Source organism: Ammospiza nelsoni, chromosome 1, assembly GCF_027579445.1.
Source record: "Ammospiza nelsoni isolate bAmmNel1 chromosome 1, bAmmNel1.pri, whole genome shotgun sequence".
NCBI classification, from domain to species: Eukaryota; Metazoa; Chordata; class Aves; order Passeriformes; family Passerellidae; genus Ammospiza; species Ammospiza nelsoni.
In genome coordinates this window covers 47,768,338-47,785,145 of record NC_080633.1, presented here as the reverse complement: position 1 = coordinate 47,785,145, position 16,808 = coordinate 47,768,338, and the positions used below count along the sequence as shown (strand labels likewise).

Genomic DNA, 16,808 nt, shown 5'->3' with positions numbered 1-16,808 from the left:
ATTAAAATGAAACTTGAGGGGCAGATGCAGGCAGTGTACATCCTCTGAGACTCATCACAGACCAGATTTTGCAATTCTATTTACCTGCAAGGGAAAGAAATGTTCACTTACTGATACTCAGTGTCTTCTCTGAAAAAGAGACAGGCAGAATATCTGAAATTAGTTACAAGGAGGCCTTTATGCAGGCTACTGAAAATGCAATTTCTTTGAGAAGCAAGCTGAATAAATATTTCTGTAATCATAATTCATGTTAAAAAATGAGCAGAAACAGAGTGATAACAGGGATAATACAGGGAACATTGCAAAAAAACGAGATATTCTTCATTATTCCATAGTCAAATAGACATAAGAAATCCCCATCAATTTTTAACAACTTACAAATGTGTTGTTTCCCACCCATCCACCAGATCCTCCTAAAAACTTGCAGAAGGCAGTAAGGACAGCAGGAAAAGCAGGACTGGCCAGAAGGGGAGCTGGTAGGACACAGCACAGGGTGTGCGGGCACTTGGTGCCCTCTCCTGGGCACGACAGAAAGATCCTTGTTTAGCCAATTCACAGCATGGCCATGGAAAATGGAATCTTCTACATCTTAAACTGATTCCTCAGATGAAATAAAAGGCACAGGTAATCAGAGAGAAAGTTCACACATTTCCAGAGAAGTACTCAGCTGTTCAACTCCATAACAACTCCTGACAAAGCAGCGTGTTACATCACAACATTGTTTATTATGTAACTTTTTACAATACAAACAAAAATACAGAAATGCAGTATATGAATACAGCTAAATGCAAAATGGTGATGTTTTTCTCGAGGCCATATTCCCATTTCTAGTAAAATAAAGAAAGACTGCACACAGGTAGAAACAGGTTGGTAGTTAACTCCACAATTTTGCCTAGAAATGACCTATAAATGCGTTTTCCTGCTACTTACCATAAAATGTAAAAAGGGAGTTAAAGGAAAGTTTTACTCACTGGTTCCTACCATATGAAAGAAGCTATATTCTATTTAGGAGGGCCAATATATGGAAAATATCTAAATTAAATGTTATTACAAAAAATGAAGCAGTAATGAGATCCTTCTGGCTAAAGAAGTTACTAAATGAGAATAGCATATATTTAAAGAATCCAAAACATAAAAGGGTTGTTATAAAAAGCTTAGGTGCACTGTAAGCTTACAACTTTTGTTTTTCCATGTGTCCTTATAACAATGGAAGTGTCAAAAATAGGGTCAACTGTGTTAGACTAAATTACATTATTGTATATGCTGCACTGAATGGAATTTTTATTATAATAATAGAGAAGCATTGTTTGCATCATATTATGGCAATTTATCCTCACTAAAAACCGTCTAGAGTCCTGCATTTTTTGATATCCTGTAAACCGTTAAACCACCAGAACATGATTGTACAACAGTAAAATGTTTTCTTTTGCATTAAAATGACACCTGTTTAAAAAAAAAGAATGAAAAAAGGTACTTAGAGCTGTTATTTTTCCAAGTACACAACACCCTAGACAATTCAAGGCATCTCATTCTCCATCAAAATTAACAAAAATTTGTCATGCTGTTAAATCCATTACTATGGATACGACTGGTGCAAAATTGGTCAAATGGATCCAACAAACACTGATGTCCAGGCGGGCATATTGGCAACTAATACATAACTGGTGGTCAAAATGATGCATTTAAAATATCTTCCCTTTCTTCTTATTCTTTTCCAAGGTTCTAAAATGACATTAAAAAAAAGTTTGTTAAATAATGCATTTAAGTTCTGTTTTTAAAAAAAAAATATACAACTTTTACAACAGGCATTTTAATAAGGCTTTTAGTGGTTACAACACAATGGATGAAACTTACTGAGTACACAGAACTTGTGTGAATCAAGCAGTGCAGTTATCATCAGATTTCCCCTCCCAAGGACTTAAGGAATTAAACATTTTAATTCTCAGAACTTTAATTCCTCATCTCCCCAGAAATCTGATGCAATCTATCAATATAAACATTTATTTATTTATTTACATAGATACATTTATACCGTGTTTTTGCAGGCTAAAATCTGTTTTAGAAGCTAATAATTTTCCCACTATTGCTGAAATAGGGTCATTTGTAACTAAAAGCAGTTCAAATTTTTTCTTGGCTTTTAAGTGAGACCTCCATAGTGGTCTACAACCATGGGTGGACCATTACTGTGTCAGAAAGCTCCAGAACTTTTACTGCAGGACAAGACTCCAGTTTACCTGGAAGAGTTCTGTTGTTCCAAAATACGTTGTTGAGCCTCCCAGTTTGCTTTCTCATCCTCAAACTGACGACGCTTTTCCTCCAGTTCTTTGTGTTGTGCCTCCAAATTCTTTTTCATTTGCTCATGGCGTCGCTGCAGCTGTAGGAGATTATGAACAGAGTCAGTAGGTGCAGAAAACACAGCAACTTTTGGAACTAACAAATATCACAACTAAACTTACTAATGCGACAAAATTATGTGTTTTATTTTTCTTCAGAGAAAGTAGCTCAGACTAAAACATTAAGGTGATAGGTACAGCCAGTAACAGAAACCAAAAGGTTATTAATCCAACAGCTTCATTTTACAGGTAACAGAAAATGCCCCAAATGCTACCCAGTTTACAAACAGAATTTGTAAGCAGCTATGTTTGGTAAATAAAAGGAAATTAAAAATACTTTGGTATTTGATGCAAACACTAAGCAGCAAGTTTCAGAACATTTGAGTATCACTAATGCATAAAAGAGCAACATCTTTGTTTTTCTGTGGGGGAAAAAAACCCCCAAAATATTGATTTAATCCTATAGCATTAACTATATTGTGGATCTATTTGGAAAAAAATATTAAGGGGATTAATTTATTCACTAATTAAATGAATTACCATTATTGAGAAAGTGAATTGTCTACATTCCAAAAGAGAACAGGAATTCTCTCCTGCAAGTTGATGGGACAGACTGATAATCAAATGTGTTGTATGTAAGGATGGAAATACTTGTCAGGAGACATGATTGCTTTCATGTGGTATACTGCTTTTTAAAATTGATTTAAGTCATAGAATGGTTTGGGTTGGAAGGGACCTTAAAGATCATTTAATTCCATCCCTCCTGCCAAGGGGCAGGGATGTGGATGCTCAAAATCCCATCCAGCCTGGCCTTGAACATGTCCAGGGCTGGGGTTCCTACAACTTCTCTGGACAACCTGTTCCAGTGCCTCATCACTCTCATAATAAAGAACTTTCTCCTAATATCTGACCTAAACCTACTTTCTTTCTGTTTAGAGCCATTCCCCTTGTCCTGTCACTCCATACCCCTGTAAATAGTCCCTTCTCCATCTTTCTTGTTGGGTCCCTCCAGTACTGGGAGGTCACCATGAAGCCTCCTCTTTTCCAGGCTGAACCATCCCAAGTCTCTCAGCCTTCACTCATGCAAGAGCTGCTCCATCCCTCTAATTGCCTTGGTGGCCTCCTCTGGACTCAACATTCCCATGTCCTTCCTGTGCTGGGACCCCAGGGCTGGATGCAGCACTGCAGGCAGGATCTCACCACAGAGAAGTAAAGGGGTAGAATCCCCTCCCTTGACCTGAAGTCCACACTTCAGAGAAAGTGATATAAAACTCCCTCTTGCCTTATTCTCTTGCATAATCCCATTCTACACAGCCTTTGAAAACCTATTTCCTTTTACACATTTTTACATGGCACTGTCTGTTGCCTACTTTTCTACATTTACATAAATACAACAGAAGCTTACAAAGCCATGAATGGTGAAGAAAAAAGAAGAATTAATTGCAATGAACATAAAAAACTGGTATCACAGGATACAGTCAAAAAGTCATGAGATAGTATATGAAAACCAGAAGTATTTCTGTATTTCACATAACAAGGAAAATGTGGACACCAGAAGTATTAAAGGGTTCAAAAAGATTCAAGACAGAAATTGAAAAAAGGATAAATCAAGTGGCTACAAAAACCATGATCCAGATAGAGCATATAGCTTTAAAATCCTCAAACTACTGACTGGCATAGCTTACTATTCATATCCTTGTCTATTCAGTTCTCAAAAAAAAAAAAAAAATCTAGATTAATTTTTTTCCATTTGATCCAGTATGCCTTGGCACCTTACAGAGCCTAGGCTGCCAAGCATTTCAACTACTCTTCCAAGTTTCCTCATTTTTCCTCAAATTTGGAGACGAACTTTCTTAAGGAACTTTGACAGTTCTGAACTTCTCTATTAGGCTTCTTGTGAGAAACTGTTTTCCCAAAACGTTAAAAATTACTTAATTTTTTACTTTTATTTCAGAAGTTTTAAGTAAAACTTCTAATTATAATAGTCCCTTAAAAAGATCATTTTCAGAGCCCCTTGAAGCCTGTAAAAAACTGGTTTCAACTGTGAGGACTTCACCTGGAGATGACAGAAATTAGAGTTAAGTATCCATAAAATTTGTTTAAATGGTACCAGAACACTGACAAAAACAAATCCCTGACTCTTCCTTAGCCTCGTAATTCTCATTTAGGTGAGATCCCTATAGGCATTGTGTCCAGTTCCTGAAATGCTTTTTCAATACACACAACAAATGATCACTATTGCATTAGCTTATTATGTAAGCCATAAAAGTCTCAAGAACTTTTAAAATCACATGGAAGAATAAGCACAAAATATTCCAAAGAAAAGGGAGAAGAAGACGGTAAGGATGTTATGGAGTATTTTAACATGCTATGACTAAAAATAAAAATAGAATACATGTGAACATTCAAATTCCATTTTAAGTTTAGATTTATACCATTCCAGCAAAGGCAACAAGCTGAGGAAGAAGAACGGTGCTGTCTTTACACATATAAACCAACTATGGAGTCAATTATGCTGCAAAGTCTTGGCAAAAAGTCCCACCTCTACACTTGTTGAGCCTCAAGTTATATTGGTGTTTAGAACATTTTGATTACCTCAGCTTCAGAGTCCTTCAGTTTCTGCACTTTTTCTTTGACTTTCATCTCAAACACCTGTTCCATTTCCATTTCCATTTTCTTCATTTTGGCTACATGCTCCCTCCTTTCCTCCTCCATCTGTGCCAATGGGCTCCTGCCAGAAATCCAGAAGAAGCAGTTAGCTAGTAAGAACTTTTTCTCTGTCTGTTACATTAGGACATCTGGAAAAAGCAAGATAAAAATGCTGAAGCAGTAACATAAACACACTGCTGTAGGCACTGCTAGCTTAAATTCAATTTACATTATTATATTAACTGTTTAGATAAGCTTTACTCAAAAAGATATTTCATACAATATCTTTTCCTCCCCCCGTAGAATTGATTTACACTACTTTTAAGTTAACAGAAACTCTTGACTTTCTATATGTAGAACCACCTGGTCATGGAAAGAGAGAAAATGTTAAAACAAGAAAATTAGCATCTTCCAAGTGATCTTCAGGCATCTTTTTCTTCCCCATAATTCAAATATATTAAAAAAATAATGGACATAATAAGAAAATTAGAAGCACTGCAGACTAAAGTTCTATTTTCTCTCTAAATCTTCATTGTTCCCAAGTGAGCCCAAAGAGACACTTAACATTGCAACTGTGTTGAAAGCTCTGGTCATAGTTTTAAAGAGAGATCAGCTTTGAAAAAAAGGTCTGGGCAACTGAACATCAATATTTCAAGTGTCAGTAGAAAGGTTTTCCTTTAGAAAGCTATTAATAAATGTAATGTATAAAAATAATGTACATTATTTTTAATTTTTTCCATATACTTTATGGTATACTTCCCTGGATTGTACTGAATTTTTAAAGCTGTATAAGCCTGCTATCCATGTTATGGTGATATGGGTTTTAAATAGTAAGTTTCACTGTAAACATATAATAAAACAGGATGATTGAGATCTAGTGATGATTGCTACAGAGTTTTGTTAAGACTCTGCTGTTCCACAAGGAGCAATCAAACCAAATCACTGGCCTCTTATTTCAGTTTTGAGTATCTAAGGCTTAAAAGAACAAAGTTTTAACTATTGTGTTGGCAAAAATGAAGACCTGATTATATTTGGAATTGTTACAATCAATCAGCAGAGGACATCTAATCTATATATTAAACCAAATCTGAATTAATAGCTGCAATGCCTGGACTTGTGAGTAAAATGCTGTATAATATACAGAGCTGAAATGCATCTTCAGTTTAATTTTTACTTTAGTCCTTCAAAAGGCCAACTGCTAGCAATCTTTTACAAGGAAAAAATTAATGGTTAAACACAGGTGAGATAATAATGCAGAAAAATACTAAAGAAGTGAAAGAAGAGGTAAGTAGCAGTACTTGTGGAAGCTAAGCAGCTGTCAAAACAATACTATTTTATTCTAGAGATGTAAAGCTCTCAAATGCATCTGCTCTTCAAAAACTAATCTACAAAGGAGAATAAATATTGAGGAATCATTGCTGCAGTTTTGACTTGAAAGGGGTGCAGAACTGTCCTTTGATTGAAAACTTAGTAAATCCAATGGGGATGCCATGCAAGCTGTATTTGAGAAAGTGGTACAAATCAGTCTGCACAGAAGATCAGATTAACTGACAGGTGAGCATTTACAGCTGAGAGCTTTACAACATAGGTCACAACTGGTTTTATTAGGTCCTAAGTATGTGACACGGGTAAAAGCACATCACTCTCTATTTCAGGACAAAATGATACAAGGATTTAAACAAAAACAAACAAACAAAAAATCAGACACAAACACACAAAAAAAAAAAAGAGCTGAAGAGGGAAAAAAACCCCCACAAACCACTAAACAAAGATGTAAAACATTTAACTGATTTCAGAAGACATGCTCTAATAACAGTCCTCTAAGTTATTCTGCAAAAATTAAAAATTATTCTAGATATGTGCAAAGTAGAATCTCTGCAAGCAGGTAATGAGATAAAATCATGGTCAGAAATTACTGAAGTTACTAAATCCCCAATTCAATGAAGAACTGTAAATTTACAGGTAAGGATAAAAATTGCACTAATTCTTTATAAGCGTCTATATAAAGATGCCTCAGTCATGGATAGAAATGGGGGGAATTCCATAATTTATGCACTTCTACTAATTTCTGAAATTTGACCAAATTTGACTTGAATCTTAGCCAAAAGTTTTCTAAAGAGATGGGTTTTTACAGAGGTATTTGTCACTGTAAGCATTTACAAATGCCTAAAATTTACAGTAGCACAGCTTTAGGAAAAAAAAAATGAAACCAACTGCTAGTGGAAAAAACAATGCCAAGAGCAGGATACCAGGAAACTGTTTTAAATTTGAAACATCAAACAGTGAAATCCTTTTTGTGCTTATAGAATTTTTGTCTTAAGTTTTTTGGAAAAATTTAAATCACCACTTACATGCCTTCAACTGTGTCAAATCTAAAAAACAAAAAATACAGAGGCTTAGCTTAGCATGCTTAAATAAAACCACAAAACCAAAAAGCAATAATTTAAAAAAGTAAATTCAATATTATTAGATTCCTAAAGCTAATTATGTGCTCCCCCAAAAGCAAATTTTTCATACTAAAAGGAAGAAATTGTTAGTTCAAGCTTGTTATATTTATTTCAAATTCAGTTAGTTGATCACTACATCATGTCAATACTAACGCAGGTTTGATGTGCAGATGCTTTCAGGAACAGTTTTCCTACAACACATATGCTTTTAAAATATTTTAGTGACACCAAGCACCACTTGCTCTATACAAGTTTTTGGAAACCAATGCCACCTGGAGGCTTTATCTCCTGGGTTAGAATTTGTCAGCCGGCAGAGAGCCGCGTATGGAGCAGCCGGGAATGTTCTGACACTGCGGGAAGAGCACTCGGCTCCCACGGCCACCAGGGGTCTCAGCGGCGGCAGCGTCACCCCCCGGGCCCCGGGATGCTGCAGCAGCGCCCGGCTCAGCGGAACAGGGGCTGCAAACAGGCTCTGATCCCACCGAGCTCTCACACGGGCTCCAGGTTCATGGCACAGAACCCGCCAACAACACAGGCAAGAGGAGATGCAAGTGGTCGGGCTTAGCAGTGTGTATTTTGTTATCCTGGATAAGACCCATCTTCACGAGGTACAGTATGACTCGCAATAAAAATAAGATTTGACTTTTAAATTCACTAAAGATAGCAGCTTCATACAGCAAATCAAAAAGATTTCTCTAATTACAACATCACAATTTCAGAGCAAATGCCAATTTTCTCACATGTCACAGAGGACACATGTGAAACTACCATTACCACATGATTTAAAGAGACAAGTTATTTACATATGCGAAGATTACCTTGACATTTAATTTTTTCAATGGTTAGGATGATATTGAAAATTTGACAAATCAGACTAAACCTAAAATACAAAAAACCCCTCCATAACCATGGAAAATACATGCTTTGGATTGCTCCTAAGTTAACAAGTTACTTACAGAACAGTCAAGTTTCACCAAATCAGCGTTAAGATTATTAACTGGACAGAAAAATGCTTCAATTAATCTGCACAGTATTACTAAAACTTGTAGCACATACTTCTATTTGTTTTCACATGAGCATTTTTGTCTAAAGAAATATGTTAACAGCTGCATGAAAAACTGAGATCTGCTAGGATCATAAAAATACAGCTGTTTTAAAGCTACAAAAGGTCAGTCCAACAGCTCCAACAGCTGCCAGCAGGAGATACTTTTGGAAAAGTACAAGCACCACTGCATGTCTCCTGGTATGTCTGCCCCCCAGTCTCTCAAAAAACAGCAGCTTAGGAGTTTCCAGAGCCAGGGGGTGTTTCTGTGTTTAACCATATGCTTGTAATACCACCAGACAGCATCAGAGCACGTCTCCATTCTCACACAGAGATACAGGATCTGTCTCCCATGCAAGAATCAATATTGTCCCAATTTGAGACACAGACGCTGCTTTCAAAAGCCCAGCAGGCAAGCATAAAATTCCTAAGGGGAGGCACAGATAAACTGTTAATATCTGTTCCTCCCCCTCAGTTTCCAGGAGGCACATGGTTATTAGGAAGATTCCTTCTATGCTGCTTCAACTATACTAGATTAAAAAACCAAAAGCTACAAAACCACACTGAAGTAAAAAAATGCATGTTAAAGCATAAAAAAACACCCAAAAAACTGCAACTCAACATATGGTTAAGGTAAAAACAGAAAAATAGCATCAGCTGCTTCATAACCAGCACATGTTCAAGAATTTAATGTATTTACTTATTAAGTCACCCTGTGCTCTGGGGAACAAACTCTTACAAAATGTTCAAATAGTCTTCCTAAGTTTGCAATAGACTTTGCCATCTTTCAGATGGCTGAATCAAACTGCATTTACTCATTCTCTTGAACAAAAAAAACCCTGATAGCAAAGAGCACCAATTGTATTTATTCATCTCTGAGCTCCAGTACTGCAGTGCTCCAAGCAACAGATTTCTAGAGGAGAAAATAGTTCCAGAAAGCACATTCACCTGGAAATATTCAGGTGGGACAGCACAGTGATCTGAAGTGACAGGAGAGGCAAAGTGAGCATGCTTCAGAAAGCAAAGTAACTCCACACCCTGGTAGTGTATGTAAGTTCTGGCTCAAAAAGAAGTATCAGGAATGCTATCAGAAACTGAGTGGGGTGGAGGGGTGAATGAAGGTCACAAAGAGTTCTAAAATCTACTCATAGATGTATTTTTGTATAAAGTAACATCTTATTGTGTCTGCAATATGGGAAAAAAAATTTAAATAGTGACTCTGTTGCTATTTTAAAGAATGCAGAATAACCAGCCCTCTTACATGGATGAGGTAACAGACTGAGTTTGTAGGTGGAGACTAACACAAATCTAAGCAGACACAAAACAAAAATGGTAAAACTACTGTCACTAAAATTCAGATTTTCCAAAATCTAAGAAAAACATACTAAGATTTTGAAAGGTATATAAGAAACCCCAGTATTTAATAACACACACAGGAAAATGTAAACAACTTCCTTTGATATCCCAAATAACAATGAGGGGGGGAAAAAAGTTTCACTTTTCAGTATAGTAATAGCAAATAATAATACAGTAAAAAGCACAGTAATAGCAAGTTAGAAGTCCTGGAGAAAATGCAGGATTTTCTCTTCTGCACTCCTATTACTACATTTTCATCTGACATACTTGCTATGTGCACTCAGAAGCCTTGAGCTACAAGTCAGGAATAAGATGATGGCAGAAACATGACAGTGAGAAGAAACCACAGTGTGATGGACACATATATTTGAAAACTAGTATTTTTAAGACTTGACCTCATTAGAAATGCTACTTAAGTGCAAGTACACTTCTGAAGAGTTGCTATAACTGTCATAAACTATTACATTTTTTGTCAGTGCCATGCAGGGAAGTCTCATGCAGACTCACAATAGATGAAACGAAATCACGTCCATTTAAATCATTCCCTCACAACTTTTAAAGCATTAAGAGAGTGTAGAATAGACATTTCTTTAGTAAAAAATGGCTTTGTAACTGTCATATGGGTGCAAATAGCAGGTATTTCCAACTATTTTCAGGGATCTTTCAGGAAGAACAGCTGTAACTTTGCATACCATTAGCTGAAAAGAACAGTACCCTCTATTTTGATCGAGAAATTTGTACTTAAATATAGTACTAAATAAGAGCACCATTAATTAATAATTATTTAATCACTAATTACTGTTGATGCAGTTACTACATGCAGAGCAGAATATTTGAATGTAGCTATTCGCAAATAGCATTATACAATTCAGTATACAGTAGAGCCTACTTTTAAATCTTTGACTAACTTCATCTGGTTGGCAAGTAACTTCTTGTCACAGGTAATAAAAATGAGTTTGAAAAAACAGCTACAGAAGCCCCCAAACACTGCATTGCAACTCCCTTCTCACAAGAGATAATGATGTTGCAATAATTCCCCTGCCATGATAGGCAGCCATATGAGTTGCTAGAGCAGCATTTCAAAGATGACAGTAGCAGGTCTGCTTTTTCAGAGTTTCTAAATAAATATTAACCCATTCTTCTCAAAAACATCCCTGACACACTAGTATTGATCATTCACGCAGAAGAACCAAAAATTCCACAAGTAACATGTAAACCAAAATAGAAATTAATGCACCAGAACTTTGCGGTATCAGTGTAAAACTCTGAGTAAATGTAACAATTCTCTTCAAAAGTGAATCTACTATTTAGCATGTTCAGTGAAACTAGTGTCAGTCTTAGTGAAAGAGGAAAAAACCCCAAATTACAAGTAAACAAGAGGCTGTCTCTTTCCAAACACAGCAAAGAGACAACTGACTGAAGGCTATAGCATACAAACCCACCAGCACCCCTCCCCAAGAAACCCAAAACACCACCACACACTCATAAAACCAGCCAACCAAAAAAAAAAAAAAAAAAAAAAAAAATTAAAGTGCAATTCAGCCTTAACAGGAACTTACTTTGTTAGCTGCCCTTTATTTTTGTTGTTGTCAACACCGTTGTATGTAACAGCTGCCAGTTTTCTGCTTCTGTAGTTCTCATAATGTACATTGTTAGTAACATCCTTCAGGTCCTGCATATGAGTTCTGTCAATAAGTGTAATTTATCAGCTTAGTGCACAAATACAAAATACTACCTGAAAAATCAGTCCCTGTTCATTTTGCAGATTGACTTGAATTAAATTATATCCCTCCAATAATGTCCCATTTCTCACAATATTTTTACTCTACCACTTAAACTGGAGCTCTCAAGACAGCAGAGGCACAGAAATATCAGGTTATTTTGCACCAAACTATCTAAAGCTTGCAATATCCCAAACACTAACTTACAGGACCAGTCTTTGGAAAGTTTGAGTTCTGTGGATAAACTTGCAGGTAATTTGACAGGCAGATAAGAAAAGTGTATATTACTACTGTAGTAGGTGGGAAAAATAATGTCAGGCAAGAAACAACAAGCCAAAATTTCGTGGTTTCCATCTTTTAATTCTACAAAAGCTAAATGTTAACGTCAAGACTAAGCTGAAAGAATTCACTTCTTTTCATAATTTTCCATTGTCAGCCAGGAGAAAAGCAAAGCTTAGGAATCAAACTAACAGTTTTTACAGCAGATGTCACCTAGTGGACTGCTGGGAGCACAGGACTCAGCACCTAACATAAAGCACAGGCAGTCTTGTTTTAGGTAAGTTTTCAGTGCTAAAGTTTTTAGAAAATGCCTACAACTACGTACACATCAGCACTAAGAGATAATCAGGCTCCTCTGGACTAGTAACAGAATAAACTAGTAACAGAAAAAGCAATCACAAAAAAATCACTATCAACACCACTGCTTGCTAAGTATGTGGTTAAACAAATTATCATAAAATGTAAGATAACTGTTTACAATTAAAAAATATGGAAATTCATATGAACTCACTGTCTCAAATTCATTTTTCTCCAATATATGACTTTCCAATCTCTCAGATATACCAGAAAACTTAATGTTACCTATCAGTTACTCACCTTATCAACATGTTCCTCAGAATTGTGAAGTCACAGTGTTCACCATTTTCAACTGCAAGAAGAAGTAAGCTTTTGTTGAGATGTCAACCAAAATCTGTGCTTTACACAGAGGTAAAATGTCACCCGTCTTCATTCACTCCAACAACAAATTACTCCCACAGCCTTTCCTTACTCAAACAACATGTGTGTTAGCAGAAGGAAAGCATTAACATAACTATAATAATGTGTCTTACCAGCAGAGTTCCTATGCTCCCCTAAGCCTTACTGGCAAACTGTTCTGAGTCAGTGCAGCAGAATAAGCTGCTGATCACAACAGAAGCACAGTTTTGCCAGTTTAACTGTTTCATCCTTTGGCTGCCTCACAGCACAGTTGTGTAAGGATCAGACACTAAGGGAAGACTTCAGTCTAGATCCAGCTATATCCAAAAACCTTTAAAAGACAGACTCAACCGGTTTGTCCCTGCCCAATAAGTTGCAGAAGTCTCCATTTTAATTTTAATATGGATTTAGTTCTTCATTACTGAAGCAAAGGTTGTGTACTGAATTTGATGCACCAACCTACAGATGAAGAGTGAGCTGGCAGCTGCCATTATGATGTCATTACAGATGCCACCTATTCCACTGTGCCCATCACCCCACTGAAGTAGAAGAGGCTGATTCTGTGAGTGACATTTCCCTGAGAGATCATGAAATGACACTGGAGAAAAATGCACACCCCAGAACTCTCAAATGTGCAGACAGAGAAGGCAACACACAAAGCTCTTAGCACACACGAAAGAAAGGCATAGGGCAGCTTCCAATGTGCTTCTGAAGTAAAGACAGACATTATCATGGCAAGGAGGGAAAAAACCAAGATGAAGGAATTAAAATAGCCCAAGTAAATTCAGTGAATCCTACAGAAAAATGCAGAACATTGCCACTTTGTGTGTTCATTCTTGTATCTGCACTCCTGCATTATTTTATTCCATGGTTTTACACAGACTGGTAAATTCCACTCAGATGGTACATGAAATCATACTCCCAAAAAAGCATCATCTCTGTCCTGACAGACTGAAAGCCACTCCAAGAGGCTCCTTTTAGTTAGGCTAGCTCTTCCTTTCCAAAAGTCATACCACTGTGAACACGAAACCTTTCAGAAATTTGTTTTAAAATAAAGAAAAGCAGCACAATTTTGCACATCTCCAAATGCCAACAGAAGAGCCTGAAATAAAGCTTGATCTTCTCTGATGCAGCTGGTTTTTACTTTCTGCCAAACCTCATTTCCTGCCAGACATGCACTTCAAAGTGCTGCAGCATTCCTTTTTAAATATTGGTCCATACACTGCTTGTTGGCTGGGGCTTTTTTGTCTGTTTTACACTGCATCCAATTTATAGTCCATTGCCCTTGGAAGGCAGAAATAGTGAGAGAAAAAAAATTCTGCTTTATTCAACACATGCACACCAAAGGAAAAAACTCAATGATCATGGAAAAACAGTCTAATAGTGATTGTTTTACTACAGAGTGTGGTGCAAGTCATGCCATGTGGCATTTGAAATATATGAACAGCATTAAAGCACAAGAAATGGCTGCCAGAAGAACGTGCAATTATCTTCAAGTCTCTATAGTAGAAAGTAAGTTTTAAACAAATTTTTAAACAAAGTACTCTATTCATTACCAGGTAACTTTCTGTTGCTACATCCCAGTACTTAAGAATCAGATGTTTTGGGAAAAATTTTATTTATAGCAATTGAACTGATCAAATTAATATTTATAATGTGAATGCTCTAGAAAGAAGAATTTAATACACAGGTTTTAGATGAAGATAATTAAGGTAAAAAAGTTAGAAAACAACTGTAATTTAAGTCACATCATCACCTGCAATAAATTAATACAGGTTTTACAATTTCTCACTGAGGCTTCAAGAGAAATCTGCTAGCAAAGTTACATGTTGTTGAAACCTTTACCTTGTTCCAACATTGTCAGAATAACAAAATAGTATATTCCAATAATTTCCAGACCAAAGATCATTGAAATTAAGCATTTCAAACATGTCAAATACAGACTCATGTCTAGTAAGTTTTAAATGGATTTAAAAAATCACAAGAAAGCCTTACCTTCTGCAACACCCCATGGGTACTGCCTTCCTCTAACTCTCTTGCCATTGACTTCAATGATCGTATTACTACCTACCACAGCAAGAGGTAAACGGTCCTACAAGATAAAGTATGACTTTAAAAATCAAAATCTGCTGCCAAAAGATACTGAAAGCATGCCCATGTATCAACTTAACATAAGCTAGGTCAGTGCTGTAACACTGCAATGCAGCTAACCCAGAAGTGCAAGAATAGTGATGTTTATTGACCTCTGCCCAGTTTAATGACTTATATATACACACACTCCTTCTGAATTCCTTATGCTGCTGCATTCTGTGAATCTAGTTAAGGAACAGACACTACTGTTACTCAGTAAGCTATGCAAGAGGCAAACCATTCCCTATTTATGTAACTGCACAATTATTTACCAAGTCATATACCCACTGGCTACAAGGGCTGTTACTTTGACTGGATCTTGTACCCAGTTTTCAAAGGTTTGGCAAAGAACCACGTCAAGTTCTTGTTTTCAGCTGAACTGAGAATGCCTCCAGTGTAACAAGCAACAAAGGAGCCAAGAGCAGCTTCCAGGGGCAGAAAGGGACAGAGTACTACGCTCAGTATTTTGCACTTTTGTCTTTGCTTTTATTCTGCTCTTCTCTAGGCTTAGTCCCAGAATATCTTCCATTTTTTGTCCTGTTCGTGTTTATCTATCCTAGATTTCCCCAGTAACAAAAAAATTTAAAAGCTCTTACAAGCCGTTACAGCTACTGAACAAACAGAAGCAAGGCTCAAGAAACATACACAAGATGGACTCCAACATGAAAGAACAAACTGAAAACAGGAGTAAACTAAGAAAAGGCCTTTCAACAGCCTGACAGTCCTTTTGATTTTCTTTAGTCATTTATCTCCATTAAGGTTTCAGTGTATCAATCAGCCAGAGAGCTATTAGCTGTAATGCACACACTTTATGCCACTGCACATGTCTGTCTGAAAGAAAACCCTTGCCTCCTTCAAAGCTCAGAACCAAAAAAAAAAGTGGTAAGCTGTGGAGGGTGGACAGAAGTCAAATAAGGATGAATTTTAAAAAGTGATCTTTAAGAGTTCATTAATGAACATGTGATCTAGTGCTCTCATTCTGAATTTTAGCTATTGAAGGACATAGATGACTTAATAATGTCATTCATTGCTTCTGATAAGGAACACTGACCCTCAGGACAGCTTTACATGTGATTTCTATATTCTAAACACTTTAGTGGGCTCTTCATTAATGACAGAATGCTTTTCAAACTCGACCCCCCCTTGCCCCTCCATAAGCACTTTTTCAAAAGAAAATTAGTTTACCTTAATCTTTTTAACAATCTTATTTTCTTCTTCATCATCTGTTTCTGGAAATTCATATATTTTAATTTTGTGTTCTTGGATTTCTTTCATTATCTAGAAACAAAATTATTATATTTTTGAGGATTTCATACTTCTAACAGCCTGATTTTTTGCTGATTCTCCTCCTTTTGTTAGATACATAAAATCCTTTCGATTACCCTGACTTAAATTACAACATAACATTTAACACCCTCAGGTGACCTCAGGTTAATAGTGTTATCATCTCTCCTTAGCCAAGAGAAGACACAATCAGAGCTAGAGCTCCCAGCTACCAAAATATTATCCACTAACACAAGACAGCAAAAATTAATATCAGTTTTCTACAACAGGACAAATAAGAGGTTTACTCTAAAGGAAATTCTGTCTACATAGAGTTAGGTGCAAAACCTAATACAACAAACTTTCAGACTAGTTTTGCAATTGGGTTCTTTAAAAACCAGATACTTGAATAGATAATTGCAGGCACACTTTATCCCTTTGAGTTCCCACAACAGCTACTGCTGTCACTCCTATTCTTTTCTGTTTCCATCATACCTGAGCAGCACTTGCTTGAAGCAGGATCACCTGCCTATTTTAATAGAGCTTGTGACTGATGGACTAACTCTAGCAGTTAGTACTGTTGAAAAACATTCACAAGCAATAATAAAGTGACTGTCCTGTTTTGAAGCTATATTTGTCTGAAGGATATTTTTAAAAACAAGCTGATTAGTTTTGCAGAATTTTAGGATGGAAAAATATTAGACCACTTAGCTGACAGCTGCACTGCAGAGCCCTGGGGAATATTTCTGGCTCATGGGTTTGCAGCCTTAGGAGAAGTTAAGTTTCCAAATCATGCAAGGACTTATTTTCATAGTTTGGTTTGGGAAAGTCCCCCCTGTTTAACATCCACTCATTCATAAAGCTACTTATATATTTAGAAATCTACCATTTT

General features: G+C 36.5%; 1 protein-coding gene across 3 annotated transcripts in view; it reads right to left on the bottom strand.

The window, feature by feature from the left end:
* Window positions 1-705: 705 nt before the first annotated feature.
* Window positions 706-16,808, bottom strand: part of SEPTIN7 (septin 7) — a 78,352-nt gene continuing 62,249 nt past the window's right edge. For 2 of the 3 annotated variants that reach the window (XM_059465873.1, XM_059465881.1), the window contains exons 7-14: window positions 15,839-15,931; window positions 14,519-14,615; window positions 12,425-12,476; window positions 11,387-11,512; window positions 7,334-7,354; window positions 4,929-5,064; window positions 2,235-2,374; window positions 706-1,722 (exon numbers count right to left, since the gene is read on the bottom strand). In XM_059465873.1, coding sequence (XP_059321856.1) covers window positions 1,683-1,722; window positions 2,235-2,374; window positions 4,929-5,064; window positions 7,334-7,354; window positions 11,387-11,512; window positions 12,425-12,476; window positions 14,519-14,615; window positions 15,839-15,931 — 705 coding nt within the window. In that variant the 3' untranslated portion in view covers window positions 706-1,682. The remainder of the gene's footprint in view (window positions 1,723-2,234; window positions 2,375-4,928; window positions 5,065-7,333; window positions 7,355-11,386; window positions 11,513-12,424; window positions 12,477-14,518; window positions 14,616-15,838; window positions 15,932-16,808) is intronic. The other variant, XM_059465890.1, reaches the window with a different exon arrangement.